The sequence below is a fragment of the Wyeomyia smithii genome, chromosome 3 (assembly GCF_029784165.1).
Source record: "Wyeomyia smithii strain HCP4-BCI-WySm-NY-G18 chromosome 3, ASM2978416v1, whole genome shotgun sequence".
Taxonomy (NCBI): domain Eukaryota; kingdom Metazoa; phylum Arthropoda; class Insecta; order Diptera; family Culicidae; genus Wyeomyia; species Wyeomyia smithii.
In genome coordinates, this window is record NC_073696.1 from 113,890,061 (window position 1) to 113,917,395 (window position 27,335).

At 38.9% G+C, this 27,335-nt stretch overlaps 1 protein-coding gene across 4 annotated transcripts in view; it reads left to right on the forward strand.

The window, feature by feature from the left end:
• Window positions 1-27,335, forward strand: part of LOC129730168 (myosin-I heavy chain) — a 233,401-nt gene that overhangs the window by 108,148 nt on the left and 97,918 nt on the right. For 2 of the 4 annotated variants that reach the window (XM_055689274.1, XM_055689275.1), the window contains exon 1: window positions 24,473-25,595. The exons of the other annotated variants lie outside the window; for them this stretch is intronic. In XM_055689274.1, the coding sequence (XP_055545249.1) occupies window positions 25,505-25,595 (91 nt within the window). In that variant the 5' untranslated portion in view covers window positions 24,473-25,504. Of the gene's footprint in view, window positions 1-24,472; window positions 25,596-27,335 lie in introns of those variants that run through there. 4 annotated transcript variants of the gene reach the window in all.

Below are 27,335 nucleotides of genomic sequence, written 5' to 3' on the forward strand. Positions count from 1 at the left end.
CTTCATTCTGACGAAGGAATGTCGGAAAATATACAATTTCAGACTATGCAACAGAAGGTTGCATCAAATATCTGAATGTGAGAATGACATTTTGTGACTATAAGCCTGGGAAAGAAGCTGCTGTATGATTAAACTGGAATTTTGCATAGGGACTTTTTTCGAGAAGACAAAATTTTTGAGTTGATTCGAATGTTGTTTGCAGATTGATCGTTAATTGAACTACGCAACGTTTAATATAAACAGCACGTACGGTTAACAGTAAGCGGTATCGCTAATGATACGAGTAAAACATTTCATCTCCTAAGTTGTTCTCTTCCATTCTCTCTTTTCAATATTCTCTTGAACTCATTTCTCTACTGCAACGCAACTCGGATTGAGGATTAATGATGTGAGTGCGCCACTCCCTATCTCTCAACCTGCCTCTTTCTTCAATACTCTCAAAATTCACATTTTTTTTCATCAAATATTTTTTATCTTTTTCATAATTTCTATATTTTTTATTAATCTCATACAAGCGTAGAACTGTTTCGAAATTCGGCTCGATTTCATTTAGCAAACCATTTTAGATGATTCGATACAACAAATTAAATCCACCAGACATTATAGGCCTATTTTTCACGTAAGGTGAAATCGATAAATTACGTTACGCAAAAAAACACAATTTTTGGACCCCCATCACTCATATGTAACGAAACGTAACGCCAACACCTACCCCCATAAAAATTACGTAACGCTGTAGAAGGATTTTCTCAATTAAAATTTTCGTTTTTAAAGAGTCTCTCCACAGATTTTTTGTTACGTTACGCTGGACCTACTCCCTAAGGTGGGGTAAGTTGAAACACTAAATTTTGAAGCGTTAAATGCTCACCTTTGTAATTACAAAATTTCGATTGCGTTGAGCTGACTTACTTAGCTGTGCATCATAAATAAAAGCCACAGACAAACAGACGATTCGATGAAAAATCCTGAAAAGTCCTTCATGCGCCACCATGCAAGCTCAATACCGACTAACTAATATTCGTAAAAACGGGTTTTGTCTTTTTTTATAATGAAACCAGTGCATTATTGACAGTTTTTGGGTTTGCTTATGAGTGTGAACGCTTGCTTATAGCAACCAGCGCTGTAATTTCGAAATCTGTGTTTTGACAATAAAAATCTGTGAAAATCTGTGACCAGAGAAAAAAATCTGTGATCATATTTGAGATTGATTAAAATGCTGAATGTAGTTTGATGGCTTGGCAATGAGTCATTCTATAAATATTTTAACTTAGACTTTATATTAACATAAAATTTTCCTCCACTCGATTGAATTACTATTGAGCTTTAAAAGCTGCATTGTAACAGTCTACTTCTTCCTTAACGTAGTTTTTGTTCAGGTTGGTGTTGAGTCAAAATTTTCACTCGAACTGCTGATGAAAGAGGCATTATAATTAGGGATGTTACAGATATCCGCATCCGCATTAGAAAATGAGGAACATCCGCATGAAAATTGACATCCGCATTCGCATCTGTATCTGTAATCACATATCTGCATCCGCATTCTCATCTGCAGATGTTTAAAAAATCATATCCGTAAAATCCCTGATTATAATTTAAGTTAGAGACGAATAATCTGCAAAGATAGTTTAAACACAGACAAACAGACGTACCACTCCGTACAAAATTCTAAGGAAATTATGGTCTCTACTAACTTGTGTGACTATTAGTGTCAGTAGGATCGTAGCGCCAGCCCCGTAATTGTCCTGTACACTTAATGCTTGGCTGCGAAGTCTGTGTATAGTAAACAGAAGGTCAAGTTCCGAATCGGAATGTAGCACCAAGGCATTGCTTTACTAATTTGTGCGACACCTACTGGACATATTCTGCAAAAGATAAATTTTCTGCTTTTCTGCTGTTTTGGCAGCACGGCGCACGACAAATATCAACTGAGTTCAAAAGAAAAAAGCACATCAGCGCCACCACCGCTGCGACGGGAATATTCCGCAAAACTGAAACTCATTTGAATTAACCGTTATTTTATAATAATTTTAATTCATACAAATATATTAAATACCAATATAGTTCACTTACGTGAAATTATGAAGACAAATTGAAAATGACAGAAGCGTTAGTCACCTTTTCGACCGCTAGGTGCGCCACTTCTGATTTTGTTCTACACGACATGCGAAATAGAGTAACTTTTGACAATAATATTACCCTAATGGGTACACTGAAAAAAATTCACATTTTATTGTGAAGTGGACTCGGCCGAATATTTTATAATAATAAAGTTCGCCTATGCATAAGGCAATCCATGGGTGGTGTTCCACGGTTTGTACGTTTGTCGACCTCCGACAATATTTTGAGTTGTAGAATGGCGACTTCCGGTGACTGGGAAACTGCCGAAAATGACCAAATACCACCTAATATGGGTGTTTTTTTAACCAGAATGACGCTCAGAGGCCAGAAATTGTCTCGAAATGCCAGTTTGAAATCCAAGATGGCGACTTCCGGTTTTTGAAAAATCAGACAAAATTTTGAATTGTAAGATGGCGACTTCCAGTGATTTGAAAAAAGGGGAAAAAGACCAAATACCACCAATATGGATGTTTCTTTAACTAGAATGACGCTCAGAGGCCAGAAATTGTCTCTGAATACCATTTTTAAATCCAAGATGGCGACTTCCGGTTTCTGAGAAACAGCGAGATATGACCAAATACCATCCAATATGGGTATTTCCGAAATCGTGATGATGCACTGAAACCACAAATCGACCTCAGACAACATTTTGAGTAGTAAAATGGCGACTTTTGGTGACTGGAAAACTGCCGAAAATGACCTAAAAACAACCAAATATGGGTGTTTTTTTTAACCAGAATGATGCTCAGAGGCCAGAAATTGTCTCCAAATGCCATTTTGAAATCCAACATGGCGACTTCCGGTTCCTAAACAACAGTGGCAAAGACCAAATAACACTCATTATGGGTATTTCCGGGATTGTTATGATGCACTGAAGCTACAAATCGACCTCAGATAACATTATGAATTGTAAAATGACGACTTCCGGTGAATGGGAAACTGCCGAAAATAACCAAATAACACCCAATATGGGTATTTCTTCAACCGGCCGATTTCCATCCAATATGAGATGTTTCGATACCAGAATGATACACAGGAGCTAGAATCGACCACAGACAACATTTTGAGCTCTAAGATGGTGACTTCCGGTTCCTGTAGAACAGCCGAAAATGACTAAATAACACCTATTATTGGTGTTTCTTAAACCAGAATGACGCTCAAGGGCCAGAAATTGTCTCCAAAAAAAATAACCTAAAGGGACCAAATACCACCCAATATGAGTGTTTCTTTAACCAGAATGATGCATGGAGCTAAAAATTGACCTCAGACACCATTTTGAATTGTAAGATGGCAACTTCTGGGAAACAGCCGAATACTACTGCATATGAATATTTCCGTAATCGAAATAATGTATAGAAGCCAAGCATTGACCCTGGACACCATTGAATTCGAAGATGACCACTTTCAGTTTCTGGAAAACAACGTAAATAACTGAATACCACCCAATATGAGTGTTTTCGGAATAGAGGTGATGTACTAAAGGCAAAAGTCGAGGCTATTGTCATTCCGATAAAACCAATAATTTCAAACGATATAAACAAATCGCAAGAAATCAATGAATTTGGAATGTTGAAAATTATTGAATTAAACACAAAAATAGGCGGGACGAAGTTTGCCGGGTCAGCTAGTAAATACATAAATATGCTGGTTAAAGCAAAGCTGCAAGTGATGAATACGAAGATTAGAACTCGAGAGCAAAAAATTCGGAAGGATAAAAAAAACAAAAAATACTTTCAAAACGAAGAAAACTAAACATTAAATAATAGTTTTTGCATAACAGTTGTTATCACTAATTATGTTTGTTTTGTTGAATATCTTTTATATATAATATAATAAAGCTTTTAAACCAATTACAACATGATATGTATCCATACTTAAATTGTTAAATTGATAGAACATTCAAGTGTTATCTAAGCTAAAAGTTGCACAACAACCTTATACGACTATTGACAACCATTGCGCGGTTTCTCCTTTTATCTTTTTCACGAGGTAATTGAAATATTCATTTAATTGTATACTTCGTGGCCTGATTATTGAGCTTGAGCTTGACGGCCGCACATTTCGTAGTTGCTTCCCGTGATGGATCTGAGCTAGTGAAGTTACACAGGGAACCACGTATATAGCAACTTGGGATTAGTTTATCATTTACACGTCGTGGCCTGATTATTTGAATATTTCTTCTTCGTGCCTCGATAAGCTACATCTATTATATTATCAATATTTGACTCCCGGAATAGCGTTAGTTTTACATACAAACAATATACGCACGAAATCTGCAACATATTTTTTTCTGTGAAAGTATGAAATTGAGTCAACTAAATCTAAAATTGAGTAAATTCAGTTTCGTGTGTGAGAATGTCACACGCTCACAGAAATTCAACAACAATGCACAGTGGTACAGTAAAGCAATGTAGGCGGACACGAGTTTTTCGATGCGATTTTGTGGTTTTAGAGTAAAATTTTTTTCTAAGAACTTGTTTCTTATATTTAGTCTATTTTTTATGTGCAAATGAAAATTGGGGTGGTCCTGAAATCGACTAAATGAAAAAACTAACTTTTTATTTGCATAAATAAATGTATACATTCATCGGCACAGTTGTAGATCAACTAATTTTAAGCAACTTTCGGTATTTCTTCACAATATTTATACAATATTTGTTCTATCAAATGATCCCAATAAATATTATTTATGTTTGCCCTAAACGGAGACATCAATATATCAAAAGGGCCTATTTTTAAAATAGAAATAGTGAACTCTTCATCTGTATAATATATCGACAATGTTTTTTCGTCAAAATTGGCGTATTTTTGATTAAAGTTACCGAAGAAAACTTTGTTTTTAAATTTGAATTAGAAAAATAGAGCGAAAAGACTGTTTTTGGAAACCAAATTTCATGTCTACAAAAAAGTTTTTTTACAAAGTTACTTAGAATTAGTTGGTCTACAAGTTTGCCAAAGAATGTTTTATTTCGTTGATTTTAGGACCACCCTAATTTTCATTCGCACATGAATAGAGGACTATGTATAAGAAACAACTTTTTACAAAAACTATGGCTTTAAACCGCAAACCAAAATCGCAACGAAAAGCCTATGTCCGCCTAAATTGCCTTACTGTACCACTGTGCAATGAGTTTAGTTACCTTTTTCACCACAAGAGGGGGTGTTCCCTGTCTGTCTTCACGGGAATATATGGGAAATTCGAGAGTGAACTATAATGTTATTTTAAGATATTTGATTCATAATAATGTTATTAACCGTAATCATAATCATTCGTTTCGTTAAGTTGCATCGTAAACAGCACTCGCTCTGCGTCGCGCAATTTTTTACGAATTTCTATTAGTAAAACTAACAGTTAAAGTTTTTCGACTAGTGTTTTTTATCCGGTAATTGGTTTACAATCTGGACATCACGAATTCCAATTAGATTGTGCACTATCAATCGTTATCTAAGTGATTATTTGTTGACCTCAAGTGTGTTCGGAATACAAAATTTACGCAACTGCTTTCAGCAGCATTCTTCGTCAAGTTTCTTGACAACCTGCCACAGGCCTCTACTTTTCGTGTGTAGCAGAACACCAAGCAAAGCGCAATGGAAAAAAAAAACAATGCGGGGAATGCAAACACGAAATAAACGATCTCGAGCCCTTGCGTTGTGGCTTTTGTGAAGCCTTTCTCCATATCAGCCAGAACTGCTGTGGTATAAATTCCCGCGGTCTAAAAGAAGTTTTCACTCAGGGGAAACTGCTTCTTTTATGTACGTCGTGCAGAGAAGTAATAAACGGCCGCAGTATTCGATCGTACATCGCTGATACTCAGGCGGTCTCACCTATGCCATCCGTGTCGTCAAGTTTAATTGACCTGCTGGCGCAAGTACATCAGCTATCTAACGTTGTGGAAGCACTGAGTAATAAAATCGATAATATAACATGTACACCATCCCAGCCCGTATGGCCAACATCTAATACTCCGGTATGGCCAAAACGAAACATGAAACGCAGGCGGATTGATGATAAACCAGATTCACAAGCAACGTCTGAATGCGGCACAAACAATGTCGATCTGAGTGATTTATCTGTTCCAATAGTCGTTCAAAACGTAAGAAAATTCTGGCTGCATCTGTCCGGTTCAAACCCTCTAATAACCGACACTGATGTTCAAAAAATTGTTTCTCGCTGTTTGAGTATACCAGAATCAATGGATGTGATACGTTTAGTACCGAAAGGGAAAGATATTACTGGTTTGTCATTTGTATCGTACAAGATCGGATTGAGCTCGGAAATGAAAAACAAAGCGTTGGATGCATCAACTTGGCCGACTGGACTGCTTTTTCGGCAATTTGTTGATCAACCAAAAAACTGGAATCGACCAGCTGCTTATCGCAGCCCGCTAAAGCAAACACAACAATAAATTCTTCGTTCGTTGCTGACATGGATCCGGGACACCCTAAATCAAGCATTATGGAAGCCCCTGACCCCTCCGACACAGTCGCGCTCGCTGCAAACATCCGCCATCGTCATCGTCCCGGTCCTGTGCTCGGGTCTTCCAGCTTGCATCGTCAGGCCAGTATTATTGTCATCTTGAACGTCCGATACCTGATTACTCCTCACGTTTCAGTATTTCAACTCAGCCTAATCACACGGAAATGGACATTAGAATCTATTACCAAAACGTCCGCGGTCTGAGAACGAAAACTACCGATCTGCTTTAAGCGGTGACAGAGAGCGACTTCGATGTCATAATAACGACTGAGACTGGATTAGATGACTGCATCACTACGCAACAGTTATTCGGCTCGAGCTTCCATGTTTTTCGTTGCGATCGTAGCCCGCTCAACAGCTGTAAATCCCGATTTGGCGGTGTATTGATCGCTGTTGCACAGCAACACGTTTGTCGTGTCATAGAAACCGTACATGGACGCAATTTAGAACAAGTGAGTGTTTGTTCCACAGTCAAAGGTAGGAAGTTATTCATAAACGTGATTTACATTCCTCCGGATAAAAGTCAAGACGTTAGTCTGATCAATTAACATGTTGCTTCTATGAATGAGCTGTGTGAGAAATGTTTGCCCAGTGGTATCATTCTCCTTTGTGGCGATTATAATCAGCCACGCATGCGGTGGTTGTGTTCGAGCGACAACGTCATCAAATGTGATTGTTCTCAACTACCTCCGTTCAGTAGCACTTTGTTGGATGGAATGGATTATTTGTGCTTGAGCCAAAGAAATCTGGTGCAAAACTCGCTTGATCGTATTCTCGATTTAGTGTTTTGTTTGCCTAGCTGTGAGATCGAAGTAATTAATTGCCCGGTTCCGTTGCTACCCGTCGACTCCCATCACCCTCCTCTCGAATTTTTTTTTTTGCCAGCGTATGCGGGATATGCCGATCCAGTCGAAAAAACAAAGGAGCGTCACTTGAACTTTCGAAGAATGGACTTTATGGCACTCTCGCTGTACTTGAATACCGTTAACTGGGACACGGTTTTTGACAATAATAATGATGTTGACTTTATGGCAGAAAAATTCTGTTACATTTTGAACGACTGGATTGTTTGTCACGTTCCAAGAACACGACCGCCAGTGTCACCTGCATGGAGTAATTCTCGTTTACGATCATTGAAACGTGTGCGAAATGCACTCCAGCGTAAACTTCGCCGCCAACGAACGCCTGACAACAAAAGAGATTTTCAGTCAGCCAGTAACGCGTTCATTGAATGCCACTTTATATAAATCTTACGTATTGCGTGTGCAGATAAAATTAAGAGCAAATCCTAGTGGTTTTTGACGGTTTATCAATTCGATGCGGAAAAGTGCTGCTATCCCAAAAATGTATATTTTGAGAATCAGGTCTCAGCGTCTGCTTTAGAATCAAGTCAGTTATTCGCAAAACATTTTGCATCTGTTTTCGAAGCAAATTGCGCTTCTGAACTGGAGATCGTTGAAGCTATTCGTAACGTTCTTAGCGACCTCATTGATCTGGGAGTGTTTGCTGTGACTTCAGATATGATTTTGTCAGCAACAAAAAAGTTGAAGCGATCGTATGTACCTGGTCCCGATGGTCTACCTGCAATTTTAATATGCCGCTGTATCGGTAATCTAGTGAAACCATTAAGTTCTATTTTCAACCGCTCATTGGAACAAGCAAAATTCCCTCGTATTTGGAAGAAATCATTTATGACACCCGTGTTCAAAAAAGGAGATCGATATGACGCGACTAATTATCGTGGAATCACAAGTCTTTCGGCAGTCTCTAAATTATTTGAGATAATAATGAGCAGGGTAATTCTTAATGCGACAAAATGCTACATATCTGTCGACCAACATGGCTTCATGCCAGGTCGATCAGTAGCAACAAATTTGCTGAATTTCACGTCAGGCTGCATCATATCTCTGGAAAAAAAAGCGCAAGTTGACGTAATCTATACGGATTTAAAAGCGGCGTTTGATAAAATCGACCATAAAATACTTCTGCACAAGCTGACTCGCCTTGGTGTTTCTTCGCAACTAACGTCTTGGTTGGAATCCTATTTAACGGAGCGAGAGCTCCGTGTCAACATTGACGGTTTTGTTTCAAGACCATTTTCAAACAAATCGGGAGTGCCTCAAGGTAGCAACCTCGGCCCGCTACTGTATATTTTATTTTTTAACGACGCATCCTTTGTTCTGAAAAAAGGTTTTAAGATGCTATATGCTGACGACTTAAAAATCTATATTGAAGTGCGGACTGGAGAGGATTGTCGGCTTCTACAAGACTCGCTAACCATGTTTGCTGATTGGTGCCGCAGGAATAAACTAACAATTAGCATCGATAAATGTCAGGTGATATCGTTTCACCGCACATCACAGTCGATATTGTTTGATTATAGCATTGAAGGGAAAATCATTCCCAGAGTCACCGAAGTGTCCGATTTGGGAGTTAAACTGGACTCTAAAATGAGTTTTGACTCACACCGAACAGCGAGCATTTCCAAAGCAACGCGGCAGTTAGGTTTCCTGTCTAAGATTGCCAAGGACTTCTCGGACCCACACTGCTGGAAGTCATTGTATTGTGCTCTCGTCCGCCCAATTTTAGAGAATGCGTCAATCGTGTGGCAACCGCATCAACTTTCGTGGAGCCTTAGAATCGAACGTTTCCAGAAGTGGTTCATTCGTCTTGCACTGCGAAATCTGCCTTGGAGGAATCCCGATAGTTTGTCACCCTATCCTGACAGATGCCGACTACTGGCTCTCGATACACTGGAACAACGAAGGAAACTACAACAAATTTTGTTCGTGGTGAAAGTTTTGTACGGTGCAATTGATGCCCCCAAACTACTTGAAAAGATGAACTTTCGCGTACCTTATAGGACTCTTCGGAATACATCGTTATTACAGCCAACCTTTCACCGGACTTTGTTTGGTCAAAACGAGCCGATTTTGGCATGCATTCGAGTGTTTACGGCTGTGGAAGAGCAGTTTGATTTTAATGAGACAATTGTACGATTCGTAAATAGGATTAGATCTGCGATACATTATACTAATTTTATTCATTAGGACTTTATTTGTCAGATGAATTATACAAAATACAAATACAAATACAAATACAAATACAAATAATGAGGTGATTCAATCAGGTCAGCTCTCAGCATGTTGCATTGAGTTAACTAAGCAGGATTTAGCACGAAAAACTGGCATTTCTAGATGGAATCAATAAAAAAGCAAATGCCGGAGTCCGAAAATTAAGAAAAAATGACTCCGGACAGTCAAATCATTTTCTCCGAATGATTAATCGAGCCTCCGGAAAATCGTACGTTCGGATAATATAGTCTGACCTGTAGAAAGATTAGGTTTTTTGTTATTTCCGGCAAAAATTTGTGAAAATCTGTGATTTTTCAAAAATATCTGTCATCTGTAATCACAGATTCTGTGATATGAAAAAAGAAAAAAATCTGTGATTTTACAGAAAAATCTGTGAAAACGGCGACTCTGATAGCAACATCAGCGCCATTACTAGGCCCGGCTGTTTGTCTGAGTGAAAGAAATTTACGAGCTCGGACTTTGTTTTCTTTAAATCAATAACGAAACAATTATGCTAAATACGGGCCCATTAATCAAATTATGTTAGTGTATAACCAATACTGTGAAGTAATTGACTTCTCTATGTAGAAAACTAAATTAAAACAATATTTCAATTCAACGCGCAATTTAAATCGATAGAAAATAATTATTGTAATAATCCGAATTAAGTGAAGAAATAATTATTCAATTATGTATAAATTCTTTTTCTTTCTTTAATTAGTATAAATAACATATAGCATGTAAGTTAGTTATAAACATATGTAGTCTACTTTTGTTTGACGAAATAAATAAATAGAAATAGAAATAGAAAACTGTAGCTGTAGCCTGTAACTATCAGTTCATGAAGAGATGCCCTTGCAAAAACAACATATGTGAGTAAGCTGTCTGAAATGCTGAAAAATCATGCCAAAAGAAGGACTTACCGTGTATTTCTGTATTTCTTTAAAATAATTACACTTAATCAATACAAAATGTTCATTTGACAAGCAGTTTTGCGTAAAAAATTTATGAAAGAATACTCTCTCTACAACAAATTAAATCTTTTTGTAAAAATGTTTGCATTAAATTGACGAAGAGCGGAAAGTTAAAAAAGCCCAGTTTACGCATAGTCATGTCATGGTTTTATCGAAAGATGCGCTTAGTGATACTTACTATTGAAAAAATAATTATAGCAATACCTCACCAAGAGCCGAAATGAGGGTTTTTGTTTTATCTTATCCCGCATTTCAGCTTGCCCCGGTGTACACTGAATTTGCATTTTTTTTTTCTTCATCTATAGTTTATTTGACACGGCACAAATACAATTCAATGTTTAACGGCGCCAATTATATCTGGTAGCTTACTTTCTAAAGTATCTTAATAACTAAAAGCAAATTTTTTATCCTCGCTGCCGACTACGAGCTGAAACTAAATCTAACTTAAAGCTAGAATATTTTGCAATAAAAGCACAGGTTTGCTGTTTGATGGTTTTCATTGCCATAGGTAAGCAGCATATTAAATTTGTTCCGCTGCTGGGCCAAGATATTACGGACTGGCATATTGGGTTGTTTCCATCGGGCCTTGAGAGTATCGTGCGGGTCTGATTGCTGTTTCCGGATCCGGGGTCTTAACGTGTTCTTGTCGTTTGGTTGGATGTAGGCGGAAGGGGATAGGACTAAACTGGGGCGTGGATGGATTTCAGGAAAACGTATATAAGGGACATGTAGGATAGGTCACGGCTCGCCAAGACATCACGAACAGGAACAGCCGGCTGCCTACCTTCGGCCTGCAGGGAAGATATTAATCTAGACCTGGCGTCACGGTGTACAGGGCATGACCAAACAACGTGCTCTATGTCGTGATAACCTTCACCACAGGCACAGATACCACTCTCCCCGAGCCCAACACGACGGAGATGCGCGTCAAATCTATAGTGATTGGACATAAGCCGGGACATCACGCAAATGAAATCCCGACCTACATCCAACCCCTTGAACCACGGGTTCGTCGATACCTTGGGGATTATGGAATGTAACCACCTTCCCAGTTCCCCCTTGGTCCAAGAATTTTGCCAACTGATGATCGTATTCTGACGTACAAATGCGAAAAATTCATTAAAGGCAATTGGTCTTACATAAATATCACCGTTTGTTGCGCCCACCTTAGCCAAAGAGTCCGCTTTCTCATTACCCGGTATCGAGCAGTGAGAAGGGACCCACGCTAAGGTAATCTGAGTAGATTTTTCGGATAAAGCACACAGATGTTCCCGTATTTTCCCCAGGAAATACGGAGAGTGCTTAACATCTTTCATCGATCGGAGAGCCTCAATGGAACTGAGACTGTCCGTAAAGATGAAATAATGGTCCGTGGGCATTTTTTCGATAATCCCTAGGGTGTACTGAATTGCAGCTAATTCTGCGACGTAAACAGAAGCAGGATTATCGAGCTTATGGGAGACGGTTAAATTGTTATTGAAGATACCGAAGCCAGTGGACCCATCAAGAAGTGATCCGTCAGTGTAGTACATATTGTCGCAGTTGATGTTTCGATATTTATTGGAAAATTTTTTAGGGATCTGCTGCACGCGTAAATGATCTGGGATTCCACGAGTTTCTTCTATCATGGATGTATCGAAAAACACAGTAGAATCAGAAGTATTTGATAAGTCGACACGATTTGGAATATTCGAAGAAGGGTTAATATTTTGGGACATGTGATTGAAATACAATGTCATAAAACGGGTTTGAGAATTAAGTTTGATTAACCTTTCAAAATTTTCAATCACGGGACGGTTCAAGACCTCACATTTGATTAGAATACGAGAAGACAGGCTCCAGAAGCGGTTTTTCAATGGTAGTACTCCAGCTAAGATCTCCAAACTCATCGTATGGGTCGATTGCATGCAACCCAAGGCGATACGCAAACAACGATATTGTATTCGCTCCAGTTTGATCAAATGTGTGTTTGCTGCGGAGCGGAAGCAGAAACACCCGTACTCAATAACAGACAGTATCGTTGTTTGGTAAAGCCTTATAAGGTCTCCTGGGTGGGCTCCCCACCATTGTCCGGTTATTGTACGAAGAAAATTCACTCTTTGTTGAAATTTTTTCATCCGATACCTCACGTGACAACCCCAGGTGCCTTTAGAGTCGAACCAGACACCAAGATATTTGTGTACCAAAACCTGAGAAATCGTTTTACCCATTAATTGTGTTTGAAGCTGAGCAGGTTCATGCTTCCTAGAAAAAACTACTATCTCAGTCTTCTCCGGAGAGAATTCGATACCTAGCTGTAAAGCCCAAGCAGACAAATTGTCCAAGGTATCTTGCAATGGTCCTTGCAAATCGGCAGGTTTGGCTCCTGTAACAGAGATTACACTGTCGTCTGCAAGTTGTCTTATCGTGCATGAATTTGCCAGACATTTGTCGATGTCATTTACATAAAAGTTGTAAAGAAGGGGGCTTAAACATGAGCCCTGGGGAAGACCCATGTAGCTAATGCGAAAAGTTGCCAAATCGCCGTGCGTAAAATGCATGTGCTTTTCGGACAACAAATTGTGCAAAAAATTGTTCAAAATTGGAGAAAATCCTTGTCGGTGAAGTTTACCCGAAAGAATGTCAATAGAAACGGAATCAAAAACCCCCTTAATGTCCAAGAACGCAGACGCCATTTGTTCTTTGCGAGCATACGCCAGCTGAATATCTGTTGAAAGCAACGCAAGACAATCATTCGTCCCTTTGGCACAGCATTGCAATCGGCCTATAAGGGTTGTGATCAGAAGCTGGTTTCCCTGGTTTTTGGATGGCGATCACCTTCACTTGCCTCCAATCCTGCGGTACAATGTTTTGCTCCAGGAACTTATTGAACAAGTTCAACAAGCGCCTCTTGGCATTGCCGGGTTGATTCTTCAACAAGTTGAATTTGATTCTATCTAACCCAGGCGCGTTATTGTTACAGGACAGGAGGGCAACTGAAAATTCTGCCATCGTAAAAGGTGATTCTATCGCGTCGTGGCCCGGAGACGCATCGCAAACAATGTTTTGCTCAGGAACAGAGTCCGGACATACTTTTCTGGCAAAATCAAATATCCACCGACTTGAAGACTCCTCGCTTTCGTTGACCGTTACGCGATTCCGCATTCTTCAGGCTGTGTTCCAAAGAGTGCTCATCGATGTTTCCCTCGACGTCTCGTTCACGAACCGACGCCAATATCCGCGTTTCTTTGCTTTAGCCAAACTTTTAAGCTTGGTATCAAGCTCCGAATACCGTAAATAGTCGCCAGGTATACCTCCCTTCTGGTAGGCCAAAAACGCGTCGGATCTTTGCGTGTAGACATCGGAGCACTCTTGGTCCCACCACGGAGTGGGAGGCCGTTCTTTAATCGTTACGCCAGGATATTTCTTCGTTTGGGCTTGCAACGTGGCGTTGAGAATCAATCCCGCGAGGAGGTTGTATTCTTCAAGTGGTGGATGATGTTGAATCGAATCGACCGCTTTTGAAATCATTCCCTCGTATAACTTCCAATCGACATTCCGTGTGAGGTCATACGGAATGTCAACTGGTCGCATGCGAGTTGACCCGTTTTTATTGAAATAAGAATAGGCAAATGGTCGCTACCGTGAGGATCGAGGACTACCTTCCATGTGCAATCCAACCGTAGCGACGTCGAACATAAGGATAGATCCAAAGCGCTTGAGCGCGCTGGAGGTTTCGGGATACGTGTCATTTCACCGTTGTTTAAAATAGTCATGTCGAAGTCATCGCAAAGGTTATAGATTAAAGAGGAGCGGTTATCATTGTAAGGGAAACCCCAAGCCACACCATGAGAGTTGAAGTCTCCCGAAATCAAACGTGGCGAGGGAAGAAGTTCTATTAAATCAAAGAGCTGCCGTTGCCCAACCTGTGCTCTGGGAGGAATATATATTGAGGCAATACAAAGCTCTTTACCTTGTATTGTCATTTGACATGCGACAACTTCGATGCCTGGAATCGAGGGGAAGTTAATACGATAAAAAGAATAGCACTTTTTAATCCCTAAAAGTACTCCTCCATATGGGGTGTCTCGATCAAGGCGAATAATATTAAAATCATGGAAGTTGATATCAATATTTGAAGTAAGCCAAGTTTCACAAAGGGATATGCATCGCATTTGTTTTTATTTATCAAAACTTTAAACGAATCAATTTTTGGTAAAATACTTCTACAATTCCACTGTAAGACAGAGATAGAATCCTTCATATACGCAGTTGAATTAGGCATCGAAGGATACAATCGCTGCAAGGAGGGGTCATTGGGCAGTCAACTGCTTCAAAAATGATCTAACTCTTGGGAGGAATGCTGTAAGAAAAATTTTAATTGGATCGGGTACATTGAAATTTTCAAAAATCCAGTACACAATGTCAGAAAATTTCACTAATCCAGAGTTTGTTTCATCAAGTGGATGTGCAAAAGGAACAACTGGGGTTTTAGATGTTCCTGGCAGTGCTGGGAACTCCTTCTGGGACTTTAAATTTGTAAGCCCAGGAGGAGTTTGCTTCGGTTTTTCCGCTGCACTGTTTGGTTTGTTCGTACTTTACATTACACTTTGGGAAATCTAGGGACCTTTACGGGGAAGTTTAGGAGAAGAAACATTTTTCCTCTTCCTAGACTCCCCAGGATTGGCATAAGATGTTCCCGCTGATGAATCGTCAGAATCGGTTTCATCAGAGGACAACAGATCAAAGGGGTTCGATGTTATAGTAGAAGTGGTCACGGTCTTCTTCAGCATCTCAGCATAAGAACGCTTTGAACGCTCCTTAAGTGACCGCTTGATTTTATCTCTGCGCTGCATGTACACCGGACATGTGGAGAGCTCATGCTGGTTTTCCCCACAGTGAATACATTTTTCAGCATTAACACTGCAAGAATCTTCCGCAAGAGTCTCCCCACACTTGCTACATCGTGCCTTATTGCAGCAATAGGCGGCTGTGTGGCCTAACTGCTTGCAATTGGTGCAGTTCATAACACGGGGTACATACAATCGCACAGGCAGACGAACCCGGTCGATCGAGACGTGGCTAGGGAGTGCAGATCCGGCAAACGTAACGCGAAACGAGTCTGACGGAGTGTAAACTTTTTTACCGCCGACGAGAGACATGGACCGCAATTGCTTACAATCCAAAATCTTCGCCTGAGTTTCGGTATTTTTGAAGCAACCGGTTGCGCTTTTTAGGATACACTCGACAGACAGACTCGAATCGGTTATGACACCGTCGATCTCCACGTCACGTGCGGGTATGTAAACGCGATACTCGCGTGTGAAGAGCTCAGAGCAAGCGATAGCATTGGCCTGTGCCAGATCACTGACCACGACACGGAGCTTGTTAGGTCGGACCTTGGAAATTTCGGTCACGGCCTTGTACCCCTTCGTCAGGTCTTTAGAAATTTGCAGTATGTTTAATCGCTTTGAATTCACTCCTGCCTTTGGACGGAAATAAACAGTATAGCTGCCCTGTTGAGATCCGTCCGGGTAAAGCCTGGGGCGAGGGGGGACTGGAGAATGAACAGGGGAGGGGGTAACAGAAGGGTCAGGGTCAGGGGGGTTCGGGGATGGTGGCACGGGAGGCGAGGGATCTATATCCTTCGCGCTAAATGTAGCGCACTAGCGCACTAGCGCCGACAAGAACACGTACCTATTTACTTCTTCCTTCCAGCAGTGGTGGTCCGATCGTTCGAAGCTGCACCCAAAGTAGCCAGCAGCACCAGTACAGCAGCACCAATACATCCACCAGCAGTGAGCCGGGTGTGAGGTCACTCAGCACAGCGACACGACTCGACTGTAAACTGATGGCCTTGAATTAGAAAGATCTATTCACTGTGCACAGATCAAAACTGCAGCTGGTATTTTGCACCAATACAGCCAAAGTTGCGAGCCGGGTACAGAACGTAGCGACACAACTCACAATCTAGTTGGCCTTTAGCGCGAATAATACACTCTTTTGTTTGGCTATTCGTACACACGGACCGGATTGTAATAGAACGACCACTTTGCACGTCCGTTTCTGTCGAGTGTTCGACGCGGAATGGTACACTGAATTTGCATTTGGATTGGTACTTAGATAGACTTATCTGCAGCATGCATTTTTCGTAACTAACAAACAGTTCATTCTGATGCTGACATGCTTGGAAAAGATATGTTAAGCATTGAAGTGTATTTGCGAATCCAATTTAACATGTAATGAACGTTTGTACATAAACGGCCAAGAAAAATCGATACTGCTATATACCATGTTCATAATAAAAAGCCACAAAAGCTCAAAATAGTCATCAACTACAGATTTCACTTCTCAATTGTTGTCAAATCTCTTAGTACCGAATCTTGTTTTTTTTTCTTGTGGACAAGGTGCGAAAGGAAGCAGTTCAAACTTGAGGTCATTGATTTTTGTCGGTGTAATAACGCACGTGTGAGCAGGATATGTGCTGTGCTGAGGAAGAACATTCAAGATTTTGAGGAAACAACATTTTGTTTTATTCAAATCCTTCAGTTAGTTTTCGCCATTGATAGTTTTCCAAAGCAGCTGCTACGATGAAGTCGGTGAATGAAACAGTGTTTTTTATTCAGAAGTGGTTATCACTGTAACACTGTTTTTTTCTTTGCTTCAATATAACAAAGGTAAAAAGTTACTTTAATATAACACAAGCAAAAAGTCGTAAAACCCTGACACCCGGATGGTCGGAGCTACAACTTTGTACCATCTTTATGAAAGAGCTCGAATACCGTTGCGATAAAATTGTTCTTCTTGATATGATCAGAGCCTTGTATCATCGAACGGAACAAATAATAATTGGACGGCGCAATATCTAAGGAATATACCAAATGAGGTAGAACTTTGAGCATTTCTATATAAGTTTTGATGACTTGTCATGCAATAGAATCACTTTTTCGAGTCTCTGTGGCCATTTTGTCGCGCAGTGCTTAGCTTAATCGTATCAGTAGAAAAGTAACACTTCCCGCGAATGACGATTATTTGGCAAAAAATCAAACATTTGTACACAACTGTACTATTGAAAAATGTGGAGCCTTGTTGAACGCATGTTTCGACCAATCAGAGCTGAAACGGAAACTTCTTCCCCAGCCCAGCCAACACTAAAGTGTATCGAAGCGATTTGTAGTTATTGTTGTTTTATTCGCCTTAGTCCACAATGGCCGGAAGTTTAACTCTCAGTAGTAAGTAATATAAAACAAGCATGCAGAAATTTAGACTCCATTGAATAACCGATTAGTGCAGCAAGAGGACAGTTGATTCTCCCTGGAGACTTGCAGAGCATAACAGCAGACTGAGTAGTATAAGATTAGCTGCTGTAATTCTACGTTACACTTGCGGTCTTGTCTTGCGAACAACTTCTTCAGCATTTTTTTTTTTTTTTGATTGGGAATCAGCCATATTGTTGACACCTGGAGATTTCGGCCAAGTGATCTTGCAATTTTGGAACAAATTATTTGATTTTGTCCTACGTTTCGCACCTGTTGGTAACTTCCTTAGGGAAACTATATTATTTTTAATATTGGTTATACAGTTAAATATGTTATACAGTTTTCCGTTTTCAGACATTGTCAACTCACAAATAGTTTTGTTCTTCGTTCTGTGGCTCTTCTAGGCATATAACTGTGTGTTTGGTTTGGTTTGGTAGTATTGATATCGATAACTTTTGGCTAAATGCGAAAATTATGGGGTTTTAGTCTGTTATTTGGTCGGCACGTGACCAGACCCATCCAAGTGGAGTAGTGAGGGGCAAAAGTACGCACTTAATAGTTGTTACAACAGAACTATTGCAAACAATTAGCATAAAATTTGTTTTTATTTTCAAGCGATTCATGAACCTTTCGCCTTCGAAATGTATTACCAGAGTTTTACGAATTTTGTTTATAGCATGAGAATTTCACTTTTTAGAAAAAATACTCAGATGCGAACTTTTACCAAGCATGCGGGGCAAAAGTACGCATTTCACGGGGCAAAAGTTTGCACTGTATAAACAGTATATTTATTACACTATCCTTAAAAAAGTATACTGTTTTTCGCTGGTTTTGCACTGATTCTTTTTAGCTGTGTTAAAGCGGTGCCCCGAAAAATTTTTCTTACTCCCGGAAATTCGGTTTCCTGGGGATATGTTTGGGTGTTTTGGTGATATATCTTAAAAATGGACCTTCCAGAAGAGATTCCACTGGGGCTTCTAGAGGCCATAGAAACAAATTAATAATATTTATTTTCGGAACCGGGGAGATACACAGAGACCCGAAAACGACTTCAGATGCCATATTAGATTAAAAAAAAGCGACTTCCGGTTTCCGGAACACAACCCAAAATGGCCGAATACCAATATGAGTATTTCAGGGATCGGGATGATGCGCAGACACCAGAAATAAACTCCAAACGCGATTTTTAAATTCAAGTTGGTGACTTCCGGTTTCTGGGAAACATCCAAAATTGACCAAATATCATCGCATATGAGTATGATGCCAAGAGACCTGAATACGACACCAGATGAACCAGAAGTCACCATCTAGAATTTGAAAATGGCGTCTGAAGTCGATTTTCGGTCTCAGGGCGTCATTTGATTTTAAGATATACACAAATTGGGGGATACTCGACTATTCTGGGTTGTTTCCTAGAAAACGGAAGTCGACATCTTGGGATCCAAAATAGCGTCTGGGGTCATTCAATGGTTTCAGAGCATCATCCCGATTCCGAAAATACTCATATTACCTAGTATTTGATCACATTTTGTTGTTTTCAAAAAACTGGGAGTCCCCTTCTGGAATCAAAAATAGTGTCTGGGGTCGTTATCCAGTCTCTGGACATCATCTCGATTATGGAAATACACATATTGGAGGGTATTCGACCATATTAGGTTGCTTTCTAGAAACCGGAAGTCGCCATCTTGAAATTTAAAATGGCGTCTGGGCCATTGTCCGATCTGTGGACATCATCACAGTTGCGAAAATAATCATTGAATGGTATTTGGGCTTGTATTTTCCATTGTTTCTTTGGCTTCTAGAAGCCCCTATCTATTCCGAAAGGATCATTTTGAAAGCATATCAACAAAACTATAAAAAACTATTACAAACCTTGCCATTTTATCAATCGAACGTAAAATCACTGATTCCATTAATTTTGAATCTGTAATTTCCGATTTTGCCAACCAAACGGCTCGGAAAGTGAGTATCTAAATGCCTAATTATTGGTTTTGCGGACAGCGGAATAAATAAGTAGAAAAATCTAAGTTTTTTGTTTGTCTCAATTCCTTTTATGAAAGAAAAAACTGCCCAGTCATTTTAATTGGGGGCCCACGTTTTTGTTACCGCACCAGGCCCACCAAACCGTAGCTACGCCACTGGATTGTGCCAAGCTATAATGAACGGTACAGTGTGCGGAATTCACATTCACGACAAAATTGTATCAGTATACACAAAAATACTTGCATCGTTTACATAAAGTATGTTTTCTAGCTATGGTATTACTTGAAATAATGACTAAAAGCCTGATAACAGTGAGCTAACAACTGTGAGATGGAAATTTACAATGACTGATATTGCTTATGGAATGTAACAAAATTTTGTACACCTATTCTATATATTGAATATTTTTGATCAAGCATTCCAATGAACGTATGGTTTTTGCTGGAGAACCATGGACAAATTAAGAAAAACGTGTATTTTCCTAAATAATTATAATTTTTCGAGCTTAAATTAGAAATAACTCGAAAACCAATGCCTTTAGAATGTTTATTACCAAGAGCTTTTTGATTCAAAATGACTCTGCATCTTTTAAAATCATCAGAATACAAATATTTTGAAAAATTTTTGAATTAGGATTTTCATGAAAAAATTAATCTACCATAAAAAAATTATTTTTCATTTCTCCATCCTGGACTTTTTTTAAAAAGTTGCGTATTAACGTCAAGTTTTTTTTTTTAAAAATAAAAAAAATTTCAACTCTTTTTTTTTAAATTGAAATTTAATGTTTATTTTTAATTTTTTTGTCAAAAAAAAATTTTTTTTGTACAGTGTATATTTTTTATGGTGCATTTTCAATTCCCTACAACTCATTCTCAGACAGTTTTTCTATACAACCAACGGTTTCTGGCCCACAATGCTTCGAATAAAACCTATGCCAAAAGGCATACGCCCTTTTAGAATGTAACTCATGGGTGTAAAAAATCTATCCACCTGTCAAAAATGCTCAGTTTGCTAAGCCAAATACGTGTGCAAACTTTCATTCAAATCAAAAATGGTCGATTAAATTTTCGCGTATTTCCAGGTGATTTGAAATGATTTTGCTCTATGCAGATGGGTTTTTCCATAAAAGCACTGCCGATCAGTGGGAGATGAATTGTAAACACACACACATATCAACAAAACTATTAAAATAGTTGTAGGATTCCATTAAAAAATCATGAAACCATGATGTTAATATATAATATAATATTACTCAGTTTCGGAGCACATCCGCATATCACTAGTTATTTTTGAGTATTTTCTGTACAAAAACATCGTTATTAAATACATTTTTTCAATACAGTTAATGACACTTAGTGCGTACTTTTGCCCCGCGGTTTATGCGTACTTTTGCCCCACAATGCGTTTTCCAACTGGTTTGAGTTTTATGACAAACATCAAAATATTTTCGGCAAAACAAATTCACCCTACAAACCACAAATATACAAAAGTTTTTTGGGCTGTTTTCGTTGTTGTTTTCGAGTTTCTGTAAATTCCAAATAGGTCAATCATAGTTCCCAAAACTAAGAAAATTAGATCAAAATAGCTCACAACACAACGTTCCTCATAGCTTCGCCCCATTTAAACGGAATCTTATGTGTTTACATGTGTGATTAACTGACGTTATAATACTGCAAATTCATACAATGTTGCCAGTTTATTTTGCTCGTATGCTTCGAAAAGGCCAATGTGTACTTTTACCCCGTGCGTACTTTTGCCCCTCACTACTCTACCATTTCTGAAAATTAATAATCTATCTTTTATAAAAAAAACGAAATCATTTCAACAGTTCATAATGATATGATAACGAAAATTGTCTGCAAGAGCTTGCAGAAACTGAGGGTAATTTCAATTTTACTTCTCGGTTGAGTCGACTGGTCGAAAATTTTACTTTGTAATTTCCCTATACACCTTAAGTTTGGAAATGCAAAATATAAATAAAAAATAAAATGAATATTAGTGTCAGCAGGATTGCTGCGCTAGTCCCGTAATTGTCCTGTACACTAAAATTTGGTTGCAAAGTGCGTTTATAATAAATAGAAACAGAAAGACTTTTCTTTTCAAGGACATTTTAGCTTTTTAGTATCTTCGGCGAAGTTTTGTTTTTCTTCATCTAATCTTCGGCGAAGTTGTCAAGCATCTAAAATACTATACTTTTACTTAAAATAGTGCATTTATAATGCATTACTGAGCCATCTAGGAAGAAATATACAAAAAAGTAGCGTTTTACATACAAATTTAAATACAATGTGTCAAACGGAGACAAAAGCAATAAACATTCTCGGTAAGTTTTGATTTGTTTGAGGCCCCAAATATAACCAATAGAACTTGGTTCTGGAAAGACGATTACGAAAGAGATTACGTTGAACCACCCTGATATGTATGCTTTCAGAAAAGTATAGCTTCAAGTGCAAGGGTATTAGGCATTCGCTCACTCTCGAGGATTATGTATTGCGAATCACGTTTTAATTAATGAGTGTAGAATAAATTTATCTCCTTCCCTTCTATTGTATTTATTTTTCGACAAAACATCAATAGGCATCTAACCTGAAGACCTATAATTTACAATGAACTGCATTATTATTTCTTAAGCTGGATTTAGTACTTCAAAATGTATAAGTAATACCAAAATAACAACAAAGACCCGTTTGCAGATTTCGGGTGCCTCAAGAGATATTTTTCGAGTAGTTGATGAAGACGGGAAATGAATTTGAAATAATTCATCGGCTGGGCAAGATTGAAGCTTTTAGTTGAAAAAAGTTTTGTAGAAAACTTGTTGGCTCAAAAGCACAATAGAGCTTTTGGCTTTGAAGCTTCCGACCTGCTCATTCGTATAAGAAAGAACTACAGTTTCAAAATATTTGAAAAACAGACAGGTATAGATGCAATAAAATAAAATAAAATAAAATAGAAGAAAATAAAATAAACAAAATAAGTTACTTGTGTTTTAGTGGAGTGCAAAACATAAAGATACATTTTATACTTTTTAGTTAGTTTGGCGCATAAAAACCGTTAAAATTCTTAGTCGAGTCGAGAAAGCTTAAAAACACATTTACAATTATGGCATACATAAAAAATAGTATTTAACTTTCTGATTATAAGAACTGTCAAAAATCTCGTAGGCAATCCATTAGTATATATAGAAGCTAATGAATTTTTTTATCTTTTATATAAAGACCATGATAACCGATTATTTTTCAAGCAGGAAAAATAAATTTTTTGTTGAACGTACTAAGTTACAAGTCAACGACGTTGTTATAAATATTTGACATTTATCTACTCTGCATGCTCACTGCCATGATCGAGTTCCTTGCTGCAACATTATTGAAGTCTTTTTCCATCTCCACTGTGTATGTTCAGGAAATGGCGCAATTCGTTGGTAAAGCTCTTTTGCTGTGCTTTCATGCAACATAAGATAAGCCTAAGCAAATAATCTGCAGTGTGAGTGTGTTAGGGACTCGATGGAGCCGGTTTATGGTAAAGTTTCAATGTTTGCCCGCTTACTTCGGTAGTTTTTCAATAAACTTACATAATGCTCGCAAAATAAGGACTTTGGTTTATACACGAATTGTTATGATACGCATAAAAGAATAGCTCTAATCACTGTGTCTCATTATCTAGGGTTGTGCCACTTGGTGTAACCTGGATGTTTATTGCTCACAGTACATTTAAAACGTGCTCACTAATCCCTATCGAAGCACGGCAATCTATCCGCCCAACCAAGCTGACTGCTATTATTGTTGTTGCTGAAATTATGCTACAGCTATAACGTTTGAATCATTATTACGCAAACTTGGCGAGGCAAGAAAAATTTTATCCACGACGCACGGACCACAAGTGCAGTGGAAAGCTCCAAAAGTATAGTATAAAGCGGCCAGTGCCTTCGGATTTTGTTCTCGCCTGTACGCTTGTGTTTGTGTGGTGCTTTGCAAGTTGATACTGTACGGAATTAAGCAGGAAAAGAGAGGTCCGAATTAAAGAACTGTATGTGATTGTGAAGATGCAGGGATAAAAAGCATGAATAAATCATTACTTTTCGTTTTTCTCGCTCAGATACAGTAGGTATTAGTTTACCATCGAAATGTTTATTTCTTTTACTCTCCATGTCATCACTTTAACACTATCAAACTTTGCATGGATTAGTATAAATTTTACACCACTGCATTTTTACTTTGATCTAATTTGACACGAGCACGACATTACTAGTTCTGCATGTTCTTTGCAACCCACGCAATGTCGTATCCTTCGCACTGCTGAGTGATAGCGCAATCACGTTACTGGAAGCTTTGGTAGGGCCATGTTTATTTACATTCCTACTTTCATTCTATCCTCCGCGGGCTGACCTCCGTCCGACGGCAAAGCTTTTACTTGTGCACCGATCGCTCACTTCTTTTGGCACCTGAGCCCTGGCTGATTGGTGTTCGTGCAATCATCCATGTTTCTCACGAGGTAGTGGTTGTGGCTAAGTTCTTTGCCTTTTGTGGTTGCTTTCGTGTGCAAGATCTCCGCCGCCAGGACTGGTTCCGAGGCATGATCTGCGCTTTCTTGGCTTCAGTTTTGAGAAAGTTTTCGGCCGAACAAGAAGTGTATATAGTGCTCTTTGTTACAATATTATTATTTCATGAATGGACCAACCGTCGGGTTCATAATTGTGAGTGCACAGCGAGGGGGTTGGAAGATTGGTGCAATTAGGTAGAATGGTTGTGATTGGCAACGCTAATTGAACGTTGTTTCATGAGGAAAATAAAGATTTCGCCCATACTTTCGATGGCATAGGTCGAAGAATGAGCATGTTTCGCGGTGATCGATTGGCAAAGATTGGATTACCTAGTTTCGCGATCGTCTTGCTCCTCGAGATAAGGCTTGACAGTGTACTGTAGGAAACTATCAACGCGAAAGGCGAATAAGGGAACAGCTCAGGAAGAAAAATATCGTTTGAGGGTTTCTAGCAGAAGTATAAATCATAGGCTCCAGCAGAAAAAAAAGAAAATAAATAAGGAACCGTGGTGGATCTCGCGCAAGGTCTGAAGAAGAATGAGCAACGGCAAGAAGTAGTTTCAACAGGCTATAACAAAACAACACACCTATACAAGTGAATTTACCAAGGGAGAGAGAGTTGAAGAAACCCGAAGTATTCGTGACGAAGAAAAACAGCCAACAGAAGAATAATCTAAAGATGAGAAGGTGTGGAAGTGGTATGAATTCACATACTTTAAAGCAGAGCCCAAAAGCAACATAAGAGCCATAACCGAACGAGGAATCGACTAACCGATAATTACAACCAGTGTAAAGTGTCTCGAAAAAAGAAAAAGAAACCCAACGCTATGAAACAAAACAAAATAAGTAAAACAGGCGATAAAAAAGTTGATTAAAATTTATACTCTCCTTTTTGTAAACTGTTTAATTGGTCATTTGTGGAGAGCGCCAAGTTTAAAATTTGCTACTACCTTAGCCTCCTCCCCACCCGCAATATTTCGTTGTTGTTGTTGTTGTGGTCCTGTGTATTTAGGCGTATGCAAGGCATTTCGGCAACTCCTTCGGTTTTGTGTGCACGCAACAGTGTATGACAATTGAGCGTTCATAAATTAGATCACTCCAAAAATGGCCACCCTGGGCCTCTCGAAGGTGTTCATACTGGACAAGTATTTTACCGAGCTGCAAAAGTTTTGGGAAACCGAGAAGAAGTTGCAAGGTGAGTATTCATGGGCTTTTCACGGCCATAAACAACGACAGGTTTCCGTTTCATCAGCACACAGCCTGAGTGCCCCCCTTGGCTTGGAGATGTGCGTCCGAAACAGTCACGGCACATCTGGAGCCGGATTCATCTGAACGCCGAGAGGCGTCAAGACCAAATTCGAATTATGACACGGAACCGTTATGATCCAGAGGCTACGCATAGGCTAAACAACCCTTTCGGAATGTTTATGGCCGAGAGATGTAGCATTCAGTCGTGAGATTGGAGAGTCATTTGAGTTATCCGTTCGATTGAGCCACTGATCGTTACTTTCGATAATCTTTTGAGATTACTGTTTCGTTTGCGATGTTTGAAACCAGATTGAAATCTACCGCGCATTCACGAATGTGGTAGCGTCAGAAATCTGTAAGTTTTGCTTTTCGCATGTTTTTCGGCCATTCTTTTCTTATTTTTTTACCCGTATGTTTTAGTAATATTGTTTATCTGGGTGAGATAGCCTTTTTTCCTAGTAACACGTTCACCATTTAGTATATGTTGTATACAGAGTAAATTAACACAGAATAATAAAAACGTTTTGCTCCCAGATTATTTTTTTATAAACTAGTAAACTTTGAGTGCTTTTTTTCAATTTTAAAAACTGTTACACAACCCCTCGCTGTTGATTTTGTATTATGAATGTTGATCGAAAGATCGAGTTTCAATGAATAAATTTAGGAACTGTGTGTAAACTATTGCACTGGAATTGGTTGGAATAACGGGTGACAAATGAAAATTTGGAATTTTTAGAGGCTATTTTACTACACAACAAACACGCTCAGAGAGAGGAGAGAGCATGTATATGTAATTTCTCTGTCTCTCTCTCTCCTCTTTATGCCAGTACTTTTTGTTTTGTTTTATGCCTGTTCAGTTCTGTTCAAAATGGCATCGTAACAAGGAGCATTCCGCAAGTGCATTGTACAGTTCGCTTCGAACAGCACAACAGTTTTGACAAAAAGTTCACGGTAAACCATTTTGAAAGCGATAATTTTCCGGTTTCAACTGTGTATAATTTCCTGCAAACCTCAACAATAACACGCCAGGAAGGTAATGAAAGACCGGCCAGAGTTGTGAACACAAGAAGATTTTTTCATTTTTGTTTAAATCATGGTTTAACCCTCTAGTGCCCAAGTTATTTTCTAGACGGGCTTCGGTAAAATCACTATGAAGCATTATAAACACTTTCAAAGTATTTATTGAAGCTTTTTAGGGGTTTGACTGAAGCCCGCCAAATGGCACTAGAGAGTTAAGCCTAGTGGCTCAACTATCAATCAGAGTGTATACCAGGACGAATGTTTGAATAAAATTATGATTCCATCTCTTCCAAAACACCATACCGATTAAAATTATGTGTTTTACATTACGTCAAAAAACACAAACGTTATTGAACAACCAATCGACTCCATTTGTACCCCAAATCTGCAACCCAATGAATCTACCTTAGTGTCGTCCAATCAAATATATCTTTGAGATTTTTAGTTCTTTCGGTGCAAAAATAACTGGAGATCAACGAACTATGCAGTTGATCGGTGGAGTCGAAAGATGCATTCGAAAAGTCGTACAACACTCTTGTTCTGGCAACATAAGAAAGCTTCGCCGGAAGGCCGGTAACGGACCTTTCTCAAATGTTCCAAGTTCGGCACCAAGTTTTTAATAATTAATTATTATACAGGGCATAATCATTATAATATACACAAAACC